The 16,263-nt window shown below is 41.4% G+C and overlaps 2 protein-coding genes and 1 long non-coding RNA gene across 3 annotated transcripts in view; all 3 read left to right on the top strand.

The window, feature by feature from the left end:
* Positions 1 to 16,263, top strand: part of LOC108245704 — a 541,596-nt gene that overhangs the window by 39,762 nt on the left and 485,571 nt on the right. The window lies entirely within an intron of this gene.
* On the top strand, positions 1,925 to 8,412 carry si:busm1-52i16.2 (claudin-10). Its single transcript, XM_017432813.3, has 5 exons — positions 1,925 to 2,386; positions 2,475 to 2,636; positions 4,302 to 4,383; positions 5,439 to 5,552; positions 7,715 to 8,412. The coding sequence occupies exons 1-5, from the start codon at positions 2,155 to 2,157 to the stop codon at positions 8,130 to 8,132; spliced, it is 1,008 nt and encodes a 335-aa protein (XP_017288302.1). The 5' UTR covers positions 1,925 to 2,154; the 3' UTR covers positions 8,133 to 8,412.
* Positions 12,857 to 16,088, top strand: si:ch211-181l5.2 (claudin-10). The gene is made up of 5 exons (XM_017432824.3): positions 12,857 to 13,216; positions 14,362 to 14,523; positions 14,646 to 14,727; positions 14,811 to 14,918; positions 15,011 to 16,088. Exons 1-5 carry the CDS (start codon positions 12,985 to 12,987, stop codon positions 15,198 to 15,200), a joined length of 774 nt encoding a protein of 257 aa, XP_017288313.1. The 5' UTR covers positions 12,857 to 12,984; the 3' UTR covers positions 15,201 to 16,088.

The following is a 16,263-nucleotide window of genomic DNA, read 5'->3' on the forward strand; positions in this document are numbered from 1 at the left end:
AATGCCAGTCGCGTGCCCCAGAACAGGGATCTCTGCTCTTCCTTTTTCTGGAAAAACTCAGAATGATCTGCCTGCTGGATTCTATTAGCGACTGAGAAACTTATAGCCGATGTCCAGGATCAAAATGTCACTCAGTCCCATACAGGAGACATAACTCAAGCCTTTACCATCAGTCCTATCAGTATTGCCCTCATACCCAAAAAAGTCCCATGTATGCCTGTTGCTAGAATCAGCTATGTCGACAGACATCTCCTAGCCTGGGTGGGAGTTTTTTTACAGCAAGCTTCTCCTGGTATAATGGCTTCAGCTTTCCTAGACGGTGAAAAGCTGGTGTCCCTCTTCTGGGACCATCTTCTAGACTACTCAGATGAAGAGCCTGCAGGATTCGGAGCCGCTATTTCCCAGCAGTTACCTTCTTTGGGAATGGTAATCTGTACAGGTTCCCGCCTCGTCAGTAATCATTCAGAGAAGTCCATTTGACAAACCCCATACACTGTATCGTAAAAGCTTGTGAAATGTGGGGCTTGAGTTCCATGAGCACTTTGTAAATATATTCTAATCTTTCGCCCAATCTTGCTAAAGCATATCTCTATTTATGGTTGTATTTATGTAACAACATGAAGGAACCAACTCAGGGATGTAACAGTTTCTACATAAAGGCAGGCAGAGACAGCATTAACAGTATATGTTTAGTCGGTGTAATGGATGTGGGCCTATGTCTCTGCTACAGACAGTATTTCATGATGTCACGATCACAAGTAATTATTACTAATGTCCTAAGCTTTCAAGATGCACACGGAACCTTTGTTATACCTAACAGAGCCTTCCTGTTCCATGAAGGTGCAGTGTTGAAGGCTGGCCAGCAGATGATGCCATACTTACCTGTATCAAATGCTTTAAAGCAGCGGTCCCCAAACTTTTTAGCTCCACGGACTGGTTCGTTATCAACTAAGACAGTATTTTCACAGACTGGCCTTTAAAGATGTGGCGGATAAATGCAACAAAATAAAATGATGCGACCAGGATGAAAACGGGTATTTTTTAAAACATGCTGCATCCTGGTATTGCGTTATCAACATGAACAACACCCTCTCCTCCCCCTGATGTTCTCTGTGTTGAAACACGCCCTTTAAAATAAGAGACACCACAAATATAAAGTGCACAATGAATACAACTCACCATAACGCTGAATCAGTGGGAGCCCTGTGCCTGTTTCTCAGTAACCAGACGGTCCCATCTAGGGCTTCCAGAGAAGTTTGTTTTTTACTCATTTTACTAGCTTGTGGGTTTGTTTTTAGCGGTAACGGATCACGTGACCTAGATAAGCATTTTGACATGCATGAAGAGTGAGTCATAGACAGATGTAGGGGAGAGAATCCAGTCAGTTTTCAAAAGAAATGTCGTCAGACTCCAAAAATAAATAAAACGAAAATACTGTAAGTTAATTATTCTTTCTTTGCGGCCAGTACTGGTCCGCGGCCCAGGGTTTGGGGACCTCTGATTCAGTGGTTCATTTCTACTACTAATAACCCCTTTTTTATTGTCTTAAGGTTTTATATTCCCAAAGCATCTTAAGTTCTATGTCAGCAAGATAGAGAGATATTAACATATATACAGTCAAAACTAAGTTCAAAATGAACCTGAAGTTGTATAATGCATAACCAAATTATAAAATAAAAGACTATTTAATTTAGTTGGTTTAAGGTTTAAACTCATCTTAAACTCACTTTTGGCAAAGTTATCGTGGATCTGAGACGTCCCTGTTTCTTAAAAAAAAAAGAAATCCTCGACTGGCACTTTGAACTCATACATCTCCTTGTGTACTTTTTGCATACAAGAGAAATTTTAGAAGACCTTCAGTAACACGAGACATTTGACTGGCTAAGCAGTCTCAGTCCAGATCCAGATCTGATAAGTCTCAGCTGTGACTCATGGGAAATGGGGAGGCTGTCGTCTCTCACCAACATGTATTAACCTACTGGGTAGCAGTTCAACGCCTGCTTTCTGCCAGTCCGCTTGGTCTCGCCGCTATTCGAAGAAGTGCAGAGTGGTTGGACCTCCGTTGGACTAACACTGGATTCGGGATAAATATTCCTGCGTTACTGAGGGACCAAGAGCGTCGAGATTAGAATCCGCTCACAGAGAGGCCCAAAGATGAAGATCAGAGTGGTCCAGATCTGGGGATTCTTGATGACGGTGTTGGGCTGGATCTTTGTGGCCTGCACGATGGCCATGGAGGGCTGGAAGATCGCTTCCGTCGGTGGGATGGGCGGCTCGTCCATCATCAAGGTGGCCTGGTACTGGGCCAGCTTGTGGAGGTCCTGTTTCACAGATTCAACTGCTGTCAGCAACTGCTACGACTTCCCCATGCTCTGGTCTGTGGAGGGTACGTCACAATGCACTGGTGTATTTCCAGCTCTGCTTTCGGAAAGCCGCTCTCTGAAATGCCTTCCCGTCCTGCCGTGTGATTCCAGGGCCGATTCAAATAGTGCGAGGTCTGCTGATGGGAGCTCTGTCCGTGGGCATGCTGGGGTTTATACTCAGCCTGCTGGGCATGGAGTGCACCCACATTGGTGGGAAAGACAAGTCCAAGTACAGGAAGATCTATGCAGGTGGTTGTTGTCACATCATCAGCGGTAAGTATCTAGCTTTTAGAACAAGGACATCCCTAGACTTGTTCTTATTTTAGTAAGACAACACATCCTGAGTGTAAATTTCCTTTCTCTTATTTTAATGCATCTCATTGGGCTGCAACTGCTACAACGTGGTTACTCAAAAGGGCCTGAAAATTGCGAGAAACCAGTTGAATTTTCAGTTGCAGTCTCACTGAATTTTGAGCGACTGCGACCAAGCGACCGGTGAGCCGCGCAGCCACTTTTTGAATCTCACGGCCTGCTTTTCCAGGCTGCGCACCTTATTTAGTTGCCAACCTCCACCTCGGCTTGTTTTTGATTCAATCTACTGTAGTCCACAATTGGAACGAAAATAAGCAAGATTTGGACACTTTGTCACGCTAATACTGTTCCAACAATCAGAACTCAGTGATTTTAGGAGCGACCACATGAAACTTCACTTACCACAGATCAAATACTTCTCAGAAAGACGCTTTTATTTATACCCAAACTACTAAATTAACAATATAGCTCCATCTGGTTATAATATAGCGAACTAGAAGGGAATGTGGAAAACATCATATCAGTATTGCTAGCGTTAGCATTAAGAAAATAGCAGTAAATCTTGACAGAAAAGCAGCTAATAGGCTAACATATGTGACTTGTGCTGACAAACTGAGTCACAATGAGGAATTTTTTTAATACTGAGTTAACATTTTTTACATTCTTCATCTCAAAAGCTTCAAAATGAGACACTGTTTGTTGAAATTTGGTGTTCGGTGGCTAGCAGCGAGCTAGTTTTGTTTACGAGAACGTCAGTGTGAAAACTCGATTTTTATTAGTCTGGAATGATTTCATCAGGATTTCCACCCCTATATTTAAAAAGGAGGCATCTCCAAGCTTCAGAACCCCAACATTATACGAAGGGATTTCCCAGCAGTACGACAGCTGGCAGAGAAGAGAGTCAGTTTTAAAGGAAAGACCAACCTGTTAGAAAACTCAGATTTAAAAGGTAGTTTAGGAAGAGTATTTGCCATTTTAGTTTCTTACTGGGATCGCTAGATGGTGTCTTCATGGACTCATTTTTATGCAAACCTAAACATTGAAAAAAATAATTTTTTTCACTCATTTATCACCAAGCTCATACTGACTCATTTTGCAACATGGGTCACATAAGGTTTCACTAAATCAAACAGCAAAACTTGCCTATCAGTTACGTTTAAAATTTAAACAAAATATATGTAACTTACATGAAAATAAAAAGCGTACGAAATAAATGATATTTTGCAGCATATATATAGTATATATAGTATATATATACTATATATATGGATTTGGCTTTTTAACACCAGAAAGACTACTTTATGCATGTCTGTCCATCCATCTTTTATAATACCTAACCTAACATTAAGTTTTGGATGGTGGAGGAAAACAAAGTACTTAAATAAAACTGTTGTTCTTAATACTCTGATATTGTAACCTTTCTGGGGAACCCAATTTTTAAGTTGAAGACCACTGATAGACCACTGATTTTATATCTAACTGATATTTATCGTTTTTCAGCTTGAGGTTCACCTAGTTCACTTCTTTAACCCTTTCACCCAAAGAAAGCCGGTTCAGTCTGTCATCTTCCTGCACAATCAGGTCTAATGTTTGTTTTATTTGTGTCTCAACATGATTTCTCTTCAGGTGCACTTTCCACATCTGGATATGCTGTTTATGCACAGTATGTCTCAGCAGAAAACTTCGCCAGTAGCCCTGTGGATCTCAAGTAAGTTAAAAGGCTTTAGCACACCGTCGTGTTATCAGGACAGTACTCCTTTACTCAAACGTAAAGTTTTACGGATCCAAACAGACTAATGAAAAGATCAGCCGGTCCTTACCAGGTCTTAAAGGGAAGCAAATGCAACAATCAGAAGAATCAGTAGCAGTTTAACCATTTGAAATATGAAAGGGCTTCCAGTGATGATACCACCCGGTACTCCTACGATCCCGCTAAGCCCAAAGTCTCTCAGAGTTTGTTCTGATGCATCACGCCACATGTATACTGTCTGAGCGAGGGCATTTCCACGATGATCTGAGGAGTTTTCTGAATCATATGAGAGGTTTCTAATTGATTACACAATAAGCTGCTGTTCATCTGAGATTTGTTAGGATCTAAGTTTTTGAATTATGTTTTGTCTTCATGTTTCAGTTAGAGTTTATTGTTTGTGTTTTGTCTCTTCCCTGTGCCTCAGCCAACATTCACTTCTCCTCAGTCACTCTCTCTCTCTTCCCCATTCTCACCCATCTACACCTGCCTCTAGCTCCTTAATCATCTCACCTGTGCCCACTTCCACTAATCACCCTCTGCCTTTAANTACCCGGTCACATTCTCTACCTCTCTGCTGGTTCATTGTCATTCTCTTGTCTCCCTGATGTGCTGTTCTGTTTGCTCGTGCCTTCTCGTCTCCCAGTGGTTCATCTTTAGTCTCAGGTCTGTTCAGGTTTAGTTTAGTTAGTTAATGTTTTTTGTATTTAGTCTAGGTTTTTGCTGCCACGTCAGCCTTTGTTTTGGGTTTGCCTTTTATTTCTAAATTTTTTTTTTTCAACATGAGTCTGCGCTCAGGGTTTGCCTCCTACCACCCCGTTCATGACAAGATTGTATTTACCTCATTTTAAGACCTGATGAGGACCAGATTCTTTTTGATGCACCACTACATAAAACTTTAGGGTTGAAAGACGCTGCTTTTTTAAAAACGTACTATTTACCAGCTTTTATTAGGTTTCATTAACACTTGCTGTACAACTGAAATCTTTCTGTGATTTTGTGTTTGCCATTTACAGGTATGACCTCGGCACCTCTCTGTTCCTCGGTTGGGTGGGCTCAGCCTTTCACATGGCCGGGGGTTTTTTCCATCTGTGGTCGGTGTGCAAGCCGCTCTGCGGACGAAACGAAACGTGAGTGGAGGTAACACGAACGCAGATAACTCCATTCGCATGGATCTGAAGAAATATGAGCACCCTGTGCATTTGGCTCTGTTGGGAGTGCGCAGATGGTGTCGTGGAAGTTAACCTCCAAAGCCAAATTTCTAAAACCTTCCTTGGTAGTTTCTTGAAGAACAAAATTTCAGCTGACCCAACGCTCAAAATGAATGCATACGTACCTGCTGATGAGCTACATCACACATTCATATCCACTTTAAGATGTAGGGTTGGGTATCGTTTGAGTTTAAATGGTTCTAATTCCTCATTTTGATTCTGGTTTCTAACCATTCTTGATTCCTATTCTTTTAAGAGGCAATACCTGTATATCAGACCCTCCTGGATTTCGCGATGTTGCGATCGCAACTATTAACGCAAAATCAAGTAAACCACGCAAAAATCACAACTTTTTGCAACTTTGCCCAAAACACTGCAACTTTCCCACAACTTTAACCCAATATTTATTGTTTCTAAAGTGATTCGCCACCGTTTCTGCAGTCTAGTCTCTTCTTTGTGGGTTTGTGTAGTGTGGAATACAAATTAACCCCAAATAACTCACAAAGAAGACATGTGACGTCACTTCCTGTTAACATCAGAATGCTGGGAGCATGCAGGAGCAGCGACCGAAGCCAAAANGGGAGCTGTTTTGCACGTCCTGCAGTGTAATCATCGAACATAAACGCATCGACAAACACTTTGTGTCTGCAAAACATGTGAGGAGAGCTGCAGACAAGGGACAATCCAGAAATGGTCATGAATGTCAGTTTATAAGCTATCAAAGTTCTCAAATAAAGCACCTTTTGAGAATGTCAATGTTTGTTGGTAATTATCTTACAAAACTAAGTATTTTTGGTTTATATATTAAAAATTATGGTTGTTTATTGATTTTAGTTAAAAAAAAAAATTGCAACTTTTAGGAAAATGCCCCGCAAAATCAGGCATTTTAGCCCACAACAATCACAAAAAATGCCCGCGAAATCCTGGAGGGATTGATATATGTTGTAACCTTTCTGTGGCGCTCTTCAATTTGTTGCACCAACATCTTTTTCTTGGATACTATGGTGAACAGAGCAGCACATCCTGGAGTCTCGTCAACTGCTTAGCTAATGTTAGCAATTTCAGGATGTTTGTCTATGAAAAAATACATGAGCTAACGTTAGCTGGGTGTTAACATTCGAGCTGAGCCAACATTTTACATTAAGCATAACTTGTTTGCTGCCTCAATGTTGATATAAATCGTATTTTATCATTTTACTTTCCTGATTCTGACTGCAGTGCAGTGCTAGGCTGAGGCCATCGTCTCTGGATCCAAACAGAAGCTGGAGCTCCACGTTCAAAAATCGCCTCATTAGTTTGACTCAAAACACACTAAAAGTGACTAAACACACCACACTACTCCCCAACTATAAAATCCAAACACGATAAATATCACAAACCTCATAACTCACTCCAGCACGTTTAGTTTTGAGGGCGTTTTCACCACTACTTTCTTCATCTGTTGCTCCTCTTTCTTCTTCTTCCTGTACATTTTTTGGTGCTCGACTATTAACGTTGGGCCTCCGTCAGATTGGAGAGGGGGGGGGTACTGGGTTCTTTTGGCAGGGTTGGTCATGAGATAAGATGAAGGATGGGGGAGTTTTCTCCTGGAGACTCTTGGATTATTTATCACAACTCTGGTTTTACTCAGCCTATTGACACAAATACTGGTGTATAGTTTGAAGTCTGTACTTTTGACACAAATTGAAACAGAGTCTCAATGAGGGCGGATCTTTCCCGCCAGAGCGACTGAAACCGGTCATGTGACTAGGATGCGCCCCACACTGTCCCTGATTGCACAAACACTTCCTACGGATTCTTCTTCCAAGTATCGAAATTTAAGATTTTTAACAATTCCTGGAGAATCGGAACATTAGTCCCAGTTCCAACCGATTCTCGAGACTCTGTGCCCAACCCTACTTAAGATCTTTCTTGTCATATATTTACTCACTCACCATGTAGGCTCAAAAGATATCTAATCTATTCATAAACATATGCTAAAATCAGGCTAAATTTGGTCCAATTTCTTTAGACGTCTAAAACCAGTTTGAAGTGTGATTTTACAACTTAAAAATTCAATAAATACATTTGTCTTCCATTAGGGTAATCACTGTTCGAGCACAACTGGACCCGGAACAAAACGAGCCCACGAAAGCTCCGACAGACGAGTCAGAGAAGACCTCCAAAACCAAAATGTCTTCCATCTCAGAGCTGTCGTCCAGGTCCGAGCGCTCAGACGTGTCCTCCATATTGTCGAAAACAACACGCACGTCCCAGTACGGGCGCACGGCCAGGTCAGGACGGGCCTCCACCACGGGCCGCACGTCGGTTGGGTCGTCAAGATCAGGATCGGAATCAGGTTCCGGGTCACAGTCCAGCATGTCTTCAAGGTCCAGCCTCTCGACTCTGTCCGAATCGCGAAGCAGCAGCCGGAGCAGCCGGAGCAGCCGGACAGTGTCCTCGTTGTCAGGCAGTTTGATTAATGAAACTACTCCATTCGTCAGAAACACCTACATTTGACCCGATGCGATTAATAAGTGAAGGACTGACATTAACTGGATCGTTTTGAGTTTTCTCAAGTTTATTTAATAAGTTAATATCTTATTTGGAAAAGACAGCAGTCATAGCGATTCCAGTTTAAAGAATCAGTCGTAAGTTCTCATGTTGGAGTCAAGATAACAACGAATCCCTGCCATTAAGAACTAAACCAACCCTAAACACTCCTACAGTTCAAACACAGATGCTGATTGGTTAAGAACGTGAAACAAGTGTAAACAATCGTGTCATGTAAAAAAACAACAAAAAAAACACCTGCTATAGTGTTGCTTAAATTGCTCAGAAAGTTTGGATTTTGGCGTATAAAAGAACAAAATTTGTTCTTAAATGGACCCTAATGATTTGAGTTACTATTATCCTGACTCCTCCAAACCTAGATTGCTTTGAGCTCTGTCTACTGCAGGTAAGATACTCAATGCTCATATATGCTCCATACAACCTCACTTCAAAATATATAGATATTTTAATAAATGTCATGAACACAGCCTTAAATATTTGCATATAAGTATGAGTGTAAAAGTGCTTCAGTGAATGTTTTGTATTAATAAAATCTTTCAAACAAAGTAATAGTTTTAAATTGTTTTTGTGTATTTAACACTTTTATCCTAAATCTTTATTCAAACATCAATTTCTAAAGATTGACTGCCTGCCTCTTTTAAAAGGCAGGAAGAAGCAGTCATCTCAACCTAAATTGCTAACTTCTTGTTTCAAGTAGATTCTGAAGGAAATAAATATTTTAAACTGTACTGTTAAAAAAAAGAAAAAAAGTGTCAAAGAATCTCTGAATGAATCCTTGTTTTTAGTCTACCTCAGTGTGAGGAAATACATAAATACAAAGTACAGATCCTATTTTTTCTGTATTGTTGGGGGGAAAATCCATGACCTGTATACCGTAAAGGAAAGCTTGTTTAATTTGGTTCACTTTGTGGACTGGAGGGAGTCACTGGAGTTGGTCACTGGGCACATCCTTCACCCTATTTTCAACACCATAAAAGGGAAATAACCAGGTTTCCCAACGGTATAAGGGTTAGATGTGAAGAATTATTGTTACAATGAGGAAATAACCAACCAAACACAAATTTCTGTACTTTTTGTGCTTCATTTACAAGAGGAAGGCACATAGAGTGAAACTGTAGACTAGATCAGTGATTCCCAGTCCTGGTCCTGGAGGGCCACTCTCCTGCAGGTTTTAGGTGTTTCTCTGCTTTGACACACCCGATTTGAATGACAGTGATTAACAGGCTTCCGCAGACATGAAGATCTGCTGAAGAGCAGAGAAACATCTAAAACCTGCAGGATAGTGGCCCTCCAGGACCAGGATTAAACACAACTTTTGGAATAGATCATTGTTAATGTTCCTCACATAAGGGTGGCCCAGCTGTGAGGTCAAGGGGGTCCTCTGTAGTGTTTACAGCCTGGTTCTGGTCTTACCTGTAGAAACATCCCCATGAAGACTCCACCACTGTGAACTGTGTGAACTTTGGAGTTCTGTGGACAGGTAAAGAGATTGCGGCGAACCCAATGCGCCAACTCATCTCGTAGTTCCAGGAATAAAAATAATTGATTTAAAATAAAGGAACAAACACAGAAGGCTGACAAGGCAGCAAAATGAAACTGAGTCCAAAATCAGAGGGACTCAGACAGCAAGTGAAAACGACAACGGACCAGTGAGTACATGGAGGAAATGACCGGGTTTTAAAAGCAGAGGGTAATTAGGGGAAGTGGGCACAGGTGAGTGACAACTAACTAGGAGCAGGTGGAGCAAGTGATAACAGAGGACAGGTGAATGATGACAAAAATGCAAAGACACAAGGAGCAAAAACTGAACAAAGACAAGCCTAACATAAAGACAACCAAATGACAGAATAAAAGAAACTGAAACATGAAAAAACCCTAAATCCTGACACGTGCCTGTTACGGTTTTATAAAAATGGCCAAAAAAGACAAACAAACAATGGAAGTGTATGTCAGAGGTCTCCTGCTGATAGACCTCGGCCCTGGCTTGACTGGGGGCAGTGCTCTTGGTTCTTGGGATGGAGTACACGCTCACTGAGCTTTCTAAATTTCTCTAAATTTAGAAAGCTCCTGTGAAAGCAACTTGTTGGAACACCTGTTTACCGGTTGGTCTTGTTGCCCCCATGTTCCTTCTCAGACATGTCTGGGTATTTATACATAAATAGTCAGGTCAAACGAAGCATTTACTCATCCTATTATGTAAAAAAAAAAAAAAAAAGTAAAAAAACTGAAAGAGTAGCTTTAGCGATCTGTACCCCCTCAGCTATGGGACTGAACCCCCCTCCCCCCTGCCCTGTTTCTTGGCTCAGTGGGGGGGTTTCTCATGTCACTTGGCACCATAAAGGTTAGTTCGCTTCTCTTTGGTATATCCTGGAGTACTGAAAGCATTTAACCCTCTGGTGGCCTTCCGGTCAAATTGTCCCAAACTTACAAGGGCTCGTCTACCTCTCTCTATCTCTCTCTCTTTTGAGAGCTTCAGGAGGGTTAAGAAAAAGAATTCGAAGGAGAAATAATATTATACTGACAAATGTTTCTACCTCGATACTCTCTGCAGCAGACACGCCGCGTTTCTGTTCTCGTACAGCTCAAGGGTTACTTCGTACAAGATGGCCTCCGTCATAACCGGGTAGGCGCTCTGATTTGTACAACTTAAGACGCATTTCATGTACTTCTCGTTCCCAGATAAGATGTTGTGCAACCGAAGAGTCATACGTAATATTTACTGTAAACAAGCTCATATTACAGCTGTCCGAACAAACATGACGTCAGTTTTAAAGGGATAGCTGTCCAACCTGTGCAGTTTCTTTGAAATCGAAACGTTTGTTGCCTTAATCAGACCCTCCAGGATTTCGCGATGTTGCGATCGCAACTATTAACGCAAAATCAAGCAAACCCAGTGAAATCGCAACTTTGCCCAAAACACCGCAACTTTAACCCAATATTTATTGTTTCTAAAGTGATTCGCCACCGTTTCTGTGGTCTAGTGTCTTCTTTGTAGGTTTGTGTAGTTTTTTTTTCAATCTTTATTGAACATATTACAATACAAAACAAATGGTAACAAGCTGTACAGTGTAAAAGTTACATTAGAAAGAGCGATTTATGGCACATAGACAATAAAATTATACGTATATATGTATATACAGATATTTAACATAATAAGCCAAGGGCCAGCAATAGGTTTGTGTGGTGTGGAATACAAAATAACCCCAAATAACTCACGAAGAAGACACGTGACGTCACATCCTGTTAACATCAGAATGCCGGGAGCATGCAGGGGCAGCGACCGAAACCAAAATGTGCGCTAATGCTTCACATTTGCCCACAAAGATTTCAGCAAAGGACCACACAAACCAGTTTCCTCCCCAGCTGCACGAGAGTGGGGGGAAGCTGTTTTGCACGTCCTGCAGTGTAGCCATCAAACATAAACGGATCGACAAACACTTTGTGTCTGCAAAACATGTGAGGAGAGCTGCAGACGAGGGACAATCCAGAAATGGACATGAATGTCAGTTTATAAGCTATCAAAGTTCTCAAATAAACCACCTTTTGATAATGTCATTGTTTGTTGATAATTATCTTACAAAACTAGTAAGTATTTTTGGTTTATATATGAAAAGTTATGGTTGTTTATTGATTTTAGTAAAAAATAAAATCGCAACTTTTAGGAAAATGCCCCGCGAAATCAGACATTTTAGCCCACAACAATCACAAAAAATGCTGCGAAATCCTGGAGGGATTGTTTAATATCCGAGCATAAAACCACAGCCAACGTGAAACTGAGCAGCAGTCATACCTAGGGAAAATAATCCAGTTTCACAGTTTTGTATCTATATTTGACTTTGAGTCTTCTAGCGTTCTATCAGTTAAGACTTTCACACTGAAGACCAGGGAGAATAACTTGTTTTGCTTTTATGCACTCTTGGACTTCCATCCATCCATCTTCTACCACTTATCTGTGGTCGGGTCGCGTGGGCGACAGGTCCAGGAGAGAAACCCAGACCTCCCTCTCACTAGTGACACTCTCCAGCTGCTCCTGGTGGATCCCAATGAGCTCCCAGGCCAGAGAGGATCCATAATCCCTCCAGTGAGTTCTGGGTCTGCCCCGAGGTCTCTTCCCAGTGGGACATGCCTGTAAAACCTCCAAAAGGAGGCGTCCAGGAGGCATCCTAACCAGATGACCCACCTCAGCTGACTCCTTTCGATGAGGAGGAGCAGCGGCTCTTCTTCGAGCTCCTCATCTTATCTCTAAGGCTGAGCCTGGCCACCCTACGCAGGAAGCTCATTTCAGCTGCTTGTACTCTAACAGCTATAATATTAAATTGTCCTGACATCAGCTGAGTTCAAAATCAGCTGATTCTGGTCACCAGCCACAAAATCAATACATTCCTCATATAAAACAAGATTCTTTTTATTGAGCCTAATAACAGTAATTACAGATTTTGAGATATCGGAAAAAATTTAAATAAGTTTTTCCAAATTTCACCTGTATTTAGTTTTATATAACTTTTTAAAAATCCATTGGGAACGATAAATTCACTGACCTCTACTGTGAACCTGACAGACTGGATTTAAAGTGTAAGGGTGAAACGAGGAGGAGGTGGGTTGTTACCCTACACCATCCTCGACGGGGACCATGGAAGATGCTTACTGGACAAAACTGCCTAAAAGATAAGCTGACATTGAAACACAAACGTCCACGTTCCTGATGTGTCACATCACCCGTCAGAGGTGTTTCCCACGCTGAGACATGGTGAGCTCTTCCTTTCCGAAACTGGTTTATGGTTGAGCGCCGGCACTCATCATGAAGTACCGTACGGTGATTATGTACGTGGAGATCGGCTGCTTTGTGTGCTGCCTGTGCGGCTGGATCCTGGTGAGCTCCACGCTCCCCACGGAGTACTGGACCTTCTCCGAGGTGGGCAGCATCGTGCTGACCACCTCCAACTACTACTCCAACCTGTGGAGGGACTGCATCTCGGACACCACGGGGGTGTCCGACTGTAAGGACTACCCCTCCATGCTGGCCCTGCCTGGTAAGACACTCCGGGGCTTAAATGTAAAAATGATTCTTTAATTTATGGGACAAAAGTCAGCTGCTTATCTGATTTAGGGGATGTGTGAAAATTATAAGGATGGGAAACCAGAATCGGAACATATTATAATGTGATATTAAAAACATGGCATTACAATATACATACTAAATATATTGCAATAATGTGAGTTTTCTTTTGTTAGAACATGTTTATTTTTGCTGGGGTGGCATTAATTTGCTTCCACAGCACCATGTATTTATTCCATGTAAAATATGTAAATATAAATGGCTTCTTTTTTTTTTTAACTCAAATGTTCTTTAAAAAGTTGGTAGCTAAAATTTGCTCCACCAAAAAGTTTTGTTGTGACAAATATTGTCAATAAAAATAATATTCTAATTTATTTTTATTTTGAAACTGAGCTCCTTGTTAGGTAGTTACTGATACTTATGAAAATGTATTTCTGTCAAATCAGCTAAATTAAATTATAAATGTACAAAATGTTTCTTGTTTTCACAGTTTAGTTTTTTTATTTTATAAAGTTGCATTTTCATGATCTTTAAATGCATTTTTTAATTACAAATATTTTTACCTTATTATTGTACACATCTTTATTAAGTTATAACCATAAAAATCATGTAATTGCAGTAAACATTTTGTTGCAAAAATCCAATAACAGTTTTGTTAAAGTGGCACCAATATGCTTCCGTAATTTAGTCTTAAAATTTAATAAAAGTTGAACATTTAGACTATTAAATCAGAATTGATTTTTCTAAACATTAATAAAAGTGTAGTTCTAATAGTCGTTGAGAAAATGTAGGTATTTGGTTATGTAGAATTTACCAGTTGGACATAAAGCCCCGCCAACATCAGCTCCCACCAATCCTACTCAGAGCAGCACATGTGGCCACACCCAGTAATCACAGTGCCCCGCCCACATTCAACTTTGTCCCGTTTTGTGTTTAAAGTCAACAATTATTGTCTGACAACTGATAACTCTGTCGACATTTATAAATTTAAAAATTAATTGCATCCGTTTTTGCGCAGAATTGCACGCTAACAAAACAGAAACACAAACAGTGTTTTAAAAAAAGAGCTACACGACTACATATTTGCTGTGTTTTGATTTTAATTTTTCTTTTCTTCAGTTTTCCTGCACGCCTGCAGAGCGCTCGCCGTGTGCGCCGTCATCACCGGTTTCTTCGGGGGCGTCCTCACGCTGATCGGGATGAAATGCACGAAAATCGGCGGAACAGAAATCATAAACGCGAGGGTGACTTTTTCTGGCGGGGTAACTTACCTAGTTTCAGGTACAGAAAACACACACACACATATGTGTGTATATATATATATATATACACATACATATATTTTCATATATGAACCTTAAATCGTCCAGACGATATTAACCAAGTGTAATCACTTCCATTAGGATTTTGTGGGATGATCTTGTACTCCTGGTGGGCCAACAGAGTCATCTCAGAGTTTGTGGATCCCAACTTTAGGGCGCAGAAGTGAGTACTCATAAAGCAACGACGAGCGTCAATGAGGAGACATTTTACGGTGCATATAAATGGCTGTTGGTGCCGTTCTTTAGGTTTGAACTAGGGGCTGCGGTTTTCGTTGGCTGGGGAGGCTCCATTCTGCTCATTTGTGGAGGCACGGTGCTGACCTTTTTCTCTGCGAAAGAAGGCTTAAAATCAAGGTGATTATAAAATGTAAACGTGCATCAAAGTGGATTCTGATGGTTAGAGTCCTGTTGAACCCCCACCGCCTTGTGTTTCGCCTCTACCACAGCTCGCAGAGGAAGGAGCGCAGGCCCGTTTCCTATGCCACCGCCCGCACCAGACGGACCTACATGCCGGTGCTGTCGCCGTCCCGGGTGGCTCTGATGCCGCCGCTGTATCACGCAGGCGCACGGAGCCACATGAGCAGAGTGACGACAACAAGAACTGGGCCGACGTTCAGCCGGGACACGTTCGTCTGAGGCCCGCTCGGGGCCGACGCCGGGACGGACGGCGTGGCGCTCGTAAATATTAGGAGACAGGCGGAGACACCAGCCCTGACTCCGTCCTCCACTTTCTGTCTCAGGTTGAGAACTGGAACCACAGCAGCCCCCCAACCACCTTTTTTAAAATTATTTTCTTCATAAGATGTATATAAAATGAAATGTCTTTGTGAGCTCATAGCGCGTTTGTTAATATATATATACTGTATTTATATCATGTTAAGACTTAACTAGAAATGTACAGATTCAACCTGTAAAGACTCAAACTAAAGTCAGACTTGATATAATTAATCTAACATGTTAAAGCTCACAGGACTGCAGACAGATACCATGTTTTACTAAAACTTCATTTTTCTTTATTTGAGGCACAAGTTTAGAGGATTATTTCACACATAACCAAACCTAAAACCCTTCCCTGTGTTTGGATCTGTGCTAACTGATCTGATTGGTTCGGAGCCGGTCAAACTCTCCGCCCCCCTCAGACAAACCGCCTGTTCTGATTGGAGGGCGCCGTGCTGAGCGCCTCAAACACACCCCTACTGCCGTCCCTTTTGTTTGGTATCTCGTTGTGTCGTTAAGCACAAGCTACGCTCCTTTTAAGGTGACCAACTGTTTGCGATGGCGGTGATGAGTCCTGCTGTCTAAGAGTGTAAGAATAATTTCCCCCCATTTTTCTGACGTTCTCTCTCACCTAAACCCCATTTCAACTCATTTCGCCTCCATCTTCTGCCTCAAAATACATTATGTCATATGTTTTTCCTTAAACGTTTTACTTGCATTTTGATCATAACTTTAAAATACATCAGGTCCACTCTCTGCATTGGATGGTCTTATTTTCAGTTCTGTTAATAAACTGAATTGTCAGCCTGCTGTGTCGTGTGTGTGTGTGTGGATACGGTCCCTTCAAATGAAAAGAACTCCTTTTAGGGTTTCGTTGAGACTGATAATATGATAAATGTTTATTTTGTTTTATTACAGTCTAAATGAGTTCATGAGTTGGGATCATTTAGATCTGTGTAGGTTTTGGAAATTGGATTCATTT

This window comes from Kryptolebias marmoratus, linkage group LG23 (genome assembly GCF_001649575.2).
Source record: "Kryptolebias marmoratus isolate JLee-2015 linkage group LG23, ASM164957v2, whole genome shotgun sequence".
NCBI lineage: Eukaryota > Metazoa > Chordata > Actinopteri > Cyprinodontiformes > Rivulidae > Kryptolebias > Kryptolebias marmoratus.